Genomic DNA, 6,875 nt, shown 5'->3' with positions numbered 1-6,875 from the left:
ACTCTCTGATAGTACCGGTTTGGATTATCATCCTCGAATTGCCTTAGCACCTTTACTACATGGAAATTATCATACCATTACTGTCTTATATGGGAAAAGCATTATTCCTTGATCTAGCTTCATTTCAAATAATAAGAGGCAGTGTTGCTAAGGTGAAAATGCAAATTAACTTAACCAAGGAAAGACCTCAACATGTTTGGCCAGGTTATGATGAACACCAAGATGAAAATGGTGATGGTCAATGGTTGGAAATATAATATGAGATCTTACCTGCCAACTGATCCTACTGTACACACCTTGAACACACAATTCATTCATACCCAGACAAAGCCACACAGTATGAGAGGCAGAAAAAGAAATCAACTGGAATAACCAATGAAGAAACATTGTAGCAACAGAAGTTAATTTCCACCTCAACTGTGCAAAAACAATAGCAACAACTAGAATAACAAAATACGGTAGTTCATCAAAGGTATCCCTCTCACCACCAATTGCATATCAAGCACAAACAAAATCCACCACATGACAGGGAAGAAGTGCAAACCACAAGGGGAAATCATTCACAAGAGGAATGGCAAACACAGAAAAATAAGAAATTCAAAGGAATTGTACATAATAACAACAGGAAGCAAGATCAAGTATACATTGCTAAAAGACCAAATGTTCAGCTCCTGCAGAATTCACAAAAAAAGAAAGCACCATGTGCCACCAATCACTCAAGTATGACCTCTAACAAGCCTCAACCACCATTGGAGAGGAGTACTGATTATGCTGCCAAGCATCAACCCAAGACCTCTACTACCCCTATTGGTAATGTTACTGGAGATATCACTGGAGGAATAGAGATTGGTTAGGAGGTAACCTTACACATTAAAGATGGGGATCCAAAGAGTGTGGTAGTTCCTCAGGTGGTGCAGAAGCATACTTCTACACATGATAATCTTGAGAGGGATCAATTAAATCATGTTGCTAACTCTCAACAATTCCTTCAGAATGCCCCTGAGGTTAACTTAGATTCATATGTGGTTAGTGGCACTAGTGGCAAAGAGAAGATCACCTTTAAAGTACTACAGCACCAATAGCAAAGTTTACAAATAAAGAAGAAGCAGTACAATCAACAGTTAGAGGAAAATGTTAGACCTGGGGAAGAAAATTATAGTGGCAACAAGATCCCTACACATGGTGACACTACGATTCCTGATAATTCTACGAAGGAGAGAACTGTTCATTGGGTTTAGAGGAGTTTTACTACTCAGAAGGAAGTTCTTAATGTTACTTTAAAACACTCATGCCAGGACATACCTTCCCATACATTTGGGGAAACACCACGGTCTACTAGATCTTGGAGAGGTGATAGACATCTATGGAGTGGTGACATACAAGAGTTTGAGTATAGTTCTTAAGCAAATACAGGTGCAAAAGAAGAAACAAAAAAGGAAAAAACTCAACTAGCTCTATCAACCAAAGTTACTAAATTGTCCACTGGTAACAATGATGCAACTGCCGACTTAGATGTATTGTTGGGGGTTGATTTAGCTAAGGAAAAGGTTGGTAGTATTGCTGGAAAGACTCTTTCTTCAAATGAGAAAGTACATGAAGGCACTTTGGCAACAGTGACACCAACTCTAGAATCAATATATGATGTGTAGTTAGCTTCACATCAAAATGCATTGGCTACAAAGGAAACAAATGAAAATGACTTTCAACATGCAATGGTACCTCATCAATCAGGCTCAATGGAGCTAGTTTCTAAGCAGTGTGTTTCTAGAATAGGTCAGCCCCTAAAAATACAACCTAACATCCCATTGAAGTCTCCAATATAAGTGTTACATGACCTTGTAAAACATAATGAAGCACATATGGAGTCTCAGCAAGCTATAGTTGATTATGACAAAATAGAAGAAAAAAGGTGATGATGAATCTACAGCAGGAAATTTTAAGGCAGTTTCTAGGGAGGCAGATCTATCTCCTAGGGCAGAAGATAAGGGTGGCAAAAAGGGAAGGAAACATGGTAAAACAAGGAGGTCCATCAACCTAAAAGAATACTGCCTAGAAGGGCAGCCTCAATTTCTAAATGATGATCAAGTCTTTAATTTGGAACATAAGGTCAGTGAATACACACCAGGCTTTCCAAAGGGTGATAGATATACAAAGAGAACATAGTTTCTTTATTACTGCACTAATGAAACATTTTCGGAACTGCAAACATATTCAGACATACAGAAAAAGGCTATGTATGGAAGCTGTTATGTCTAACATCAATGGTAAAATCTAGTTGTTCTTTGATGCACTGACTGAATGGGAAGTAGTCATTGACACTGAGCAACATGTTACAATTAGAGTTTTCCATCAGGATATTTGCAAACAAATAATGATGACTTTTGTGTATGCTAAATGTTTATCTTTAGAGAGACTTGAATTGTGGGATAACCTGTATTATTTGGCAAGTGATATGGACATTCCTTGGGTTGTTGGAGGAGATTTTAATGTTCTAATGGCTAAGGATGAGAAAATAGGTGGGCTACCAGTGTATTCACCTGAATATGAAGATTTTGTTTTTTGTGTAAATTCTTGTTCTCTATTTGATGTTGGATACAAAGTAAGTCCCTTCACCTGGTGGAATGGTAGACCAAACTCAGAATGCATCTTCAAAAGGTTGGATAAAATTTTTTGTCAATCAACACTTTCAGAACATTTTCCCCATAATTGAAGTTGAGCATCTTATTAGGATAGGATCAGATCATGCACCATTGTTCATGACATGTGGTGAGGAGTCAATGCAGTTTGTTAAACCGTTTAAGTTTCTTAACTTCTGGATAAAGCATGACACTTTTTGTAATGTAATAAGGCAGAACTGGATGGCATATTTCATGTGTGACCCTTTCTTGATGTTCAAGCAAAAGTTAAAAAGAGTTAAAACTACCCTATCTCACTAGAGTAAGCTAATATATGGTGACATCTTCAAACAACTTGCAATTAGAGAGGATATTGTCAGAGTGAAGGAGATTTTGTTTGAGGAGGAACCAACAATTGAGAATAGGATTGTTCTCCAAAAAGCACAAGCTGAGTTGAAGAAATATCTTAACTTTGAGGAGCAGTTCTAGAAGCAAAAGGCAGGCATGAATTGGTTTGCTGAATGTGATAGGAACACAAGATTTTTTCATAATTATGTCAATGTCAAGAGACAGAAGATGCAACTCAAAATAATTCAAAGTGTAGATGGTACTTGGTTGGAATCTCAGGATCTTATGTCTACAACTGCAGTTGAGTTCTTTAGCAGACAGTTCACACAGGAAAGGGATCCTATAAACTTTGATCTTCTTAATAATGTACCTGCCATGGTGACTATGGAACAAAACTTGTACCTCTGCAAATTTCCAACATTTGAAGAAGTGAAGAAGGCAGTATTTACACTAAGTGTAGATAGTGCCAATAGACCGGATGGTTTTACTGGACTATTTTAACAATAGTGCTGGGATATTGTGGGTGAGGACATATTCAATATGGTGTAACAGTTTTACGGAGGAGCGTCACTACCAAAATCAGTCACACACACTAATTTAATTCTGCTGCCTAAGAAATATAATGTTGAAACATTTTCAGACCTAAGGCCTATAAGACTAAGCATCTTCATGAATAAGATGTTCTCAAGGCTAATGCATGATAGGTTAGAAAAGATCCTCCCATTTTTTATATCAACTAACCAATCTGGTTTTGTGAAGTGAATAAGCATTTTTTAAAATATTTTGCTCACACAAGAAATTGTAATTGATATAAGGTTGAGAGGGAAGCCAGCTAATGTGGTGATTAAGTTGGACATGCCTAAGGCATACGACAGAGTTTCATGGACGTATCTTCTTCATGTACTAAGGACAATGGCATTTTCTAAACATTTCATAAACATGATCTGGAACTTTCTAGCTAACAATTGGTACTCTGCCCTAGTTAATGGTCAGTTATCTGGATTCTTTAAGTCAACAAGAGGAGTTAAGCGGGGAGATCCTCTATCACCAACTTTATATATTTTATCTGCTGATATTCTTACAAGATCTTTGAACAAATTGTTTGAAGACAAGAAATATATAGGGTATGGCATGCCAATATTGATTGATCCATTGAACCATTTGGCTTATGCTGATGATAAAATCATCTTCACCTCTGAAGATGCATACTCTTTGGGTAAAATTGTTACTGTCCTCACTCAATATGAACAAACATCTGGATAACTAATCAACAAGTCAAAGAGTTCCTACTACATGCATGCTAAGGTAGCAAGCCACTTGTTTCACAATGTTGGTTCCACCACTAGTTTTCAAAGAGGCAATTTTCCTTTCACTTACTTAGGCTCTCCAGTTTTCTACACAAGGAGAAGAAAAGTATATTACAATGCCCTTTTTCAGAAAGTGAAAGCAAAATTACACTCGTGGAAAGGTAAAATTTTGTGATTCGGTGGCAAATCAACTCTCATATCCAGTGTACTACAAAGTTTACCAACACATATCCTTTCAGTTTTGGATCCACCTAAAAATATCATTGAGCATTTGCACAAGCTTTTTGCTAGGTTCTTTGGAGCACAAAAGAAGAGGGGAGGAGCAGACATTTGACCAAGTGGGAGAATCTTTGTCTACCTAAGGAGGAAGGAGGGATTGGCTTCAGATAATTATTTGATGTTTCAAAGGCCCTATTTGCCAAACTGTGGTGGAGATTTAGGAAAACAAAATCATTGCGGTCGAATTTCATATGGAATAAGTATTGCAAAAAAGAGCAGCCAACTTGGGTACAATTCAGAGATGGGTCATATGTGTGGCGAAAAATGATAGAGGCAAGAGAGGAGGTAGAACATGAAATATTATGGGTGATGAATAGGGGTACTACAAGTGTCTGACATGAGAACTGAACTGGTCTGGGCTCGCTGTATCATGTGGTCCCTCAACAATTCATCATCAATGAATAACTGGATCAAGTAGTACAACTGAGACAAGGAATTGGATGGAATGATCAGGTTCTAGACAATAACTTCCTAGAAGACATTGCAAACTATATACGGCAGAAGATGGACTTTGATAAATCAGATGATTATTGGGACACACCTATATGGATGCCAACACCTTCAGGAAAGTTCACATTAAACAGTGCTTGGCAATTAATAATACATCGACATGTACAAGTTCCAGAGTACAAAATGTTATGGGCGAGGGGTTTACCATTCAAGATTTCATTCTTCTTGTGGATCCTATGGAGAGGGAAGTTTCCAACAGATGATATATGGAGGGGAGGGGATACTTAATTGTGTCTAAGTGTTTGTGTTGCATACCCACACATTAGGAAACTCTTCAACATATTTTTCATATGAGCGACACTGCCACAAGGGTGTAGCAGTTGTTCCTACAGGCTGCAGGACTGGTGGAAAACCTCATTCAAATCCATCAGGTTATCAGATCATGGTGGGGAGCAAAATCTTAGGCTAATGTATCAAGAAACACCAACAATTATCACTTGAGAACTATGGAAAAGAAGAAACAAAATGAAGCATGGAAGAGGTACAATATCTTTTCAGAGGATACTACATGAGATAAACAAAACTTTGCATTACCTGGCAATAAATAGACATCACTGGATGCATAACATACCACTCAGTTGGCCTGATATGGTTCAATATTGTGAATGATACAAGCCAATGGTTGTTACCAAAAGAGTACAGTGGCAGATGCCTTATCATAGCTGATTCAAATAAAACACGGATGGTGCTTGTAGAGGGAATCCAGGACCAAGTTCGTATGGAATTTGTGTGAGGAATGATACTGGAGATTTGGTGTTTGCCAAAAGCAGAAACAATAGGGCATTCAACAAATATAGAAGCTGAGCCAAAGGCTATTGTGGAAGTACTAAACCACTGTGTCCAGATGTAAATATAACCCCTCATTATTGAAAAAGATTCACTTATTCTAAAGAAAATAATTGAAGGTGAATAGGAGGTTCCTTGGAGTATTGGGAAAGAAATGAAGAATATCAAGGACATGAAAGACCATTTCAATGTGACATTTCAGCATGTCCTAAGAGAGGGGAACTCAGTAGTAGACAACTTCGCTAACATTGCTTTTTTTGGTGCAGGTACAATAACATTTCAATCATTTCATGAATTACAAAAAGCAGGAAAGACACTAATCAACCAAAACAAGGCAAAAATTCCTAACCTTAGGGTAAGGCTTGCCAGAAAGAGACCAACAGTTTAAAGACACTTCTTTCATATACAATGCAAGCATACAAGGAATTCATAAAGGACTACAACGATTTACCAACAGACTCAGGCAGTTACATGGTGCAATGACAAGAGAATCCTCAATAGCAACAAACTTTAGCATCACTGTTTCAAGATGGCTTAGTAGGCAGAATATTCAATAACAATAAAACAAAGGCAGCTTATATAAGAGGTCACTCATGCAGTGCTACCAGTCTCAAAGATACAACGATGTATAACATTCATCTTAACAGTTAAGCATATTCAAATATCAAATACACATATCTGCAACATCTACTGATGTGTCATGTTTTGGATGAGCAATATCCACTGGTATCAGTGTGTGTCCACACTCAACCTGGAGATGAATACATTATATACAACTCTTATTTCATATGCGGAGGATCAATGCAATGCAGCTTAAAGGAACATCTTCATAACAATCTAGTAAACCTTACTAAGAACACTAGGGACGTGTGAAACTGGAATTCAAAGTTGAAGATAGAAATCTGGAACAAGTCGCGTGGTTACCTAAATTGGGTAACTATATTACATTCTTGTGTTTTTTGGGAATCCAAATTTTCATTGGCCAGTCGACTACTCCTAAGAGCATGTCATCGGAAGGTTTCACCTGCTT

At 37.6% G+C, this 6,875-nt stretch overlaps 1 protein-coding gene across 1 annotated transcript; it reads left to right on the top strand.

Moving 5' to 3' along the window:
• The first annotated feature begins 3,119 nt into the window (after positions 1 to 3,119).
• On the top strand, positions 3,120 to 4,226 carry LOC142171718 (uncharacterized). The gene is made up of 2 exons (XM_075235411.1): positions 3,120 to 3,444; positions 3,922 to 4,226. The coding sequence occupies exons 1-2, from the start codon at positions 3,120 to 3,122 to the stop codon at positions 4,224 to 4,226; spliced, it is 630 nt and encodes a 209-aa protein (XP_075091512.1).
• The last annotated feature ends 2,649 nt before the right edge of the window (positions 4,227 to 6,875 follow it).

Source organism: Nicotiana tabacum, chromosome 17 (genome assembly GCF_000715075.1).
Source record: "Nicotiana tabacum cultivar K326 chromosome 17, ASM71507v2, whole genome shotgun sequence".
NCBI lineage: Eukaryota > Viridiplantae > Streptophyta > Magnoliopsida > Solanales > Solanaceae > Nicotiana > Nicotiana tabacum.
The sequence above is the reverse complement of the archived record's forward strand: the minus strand, read 5'-3'. Positions and strand labels throughout refer to the sequence as shown.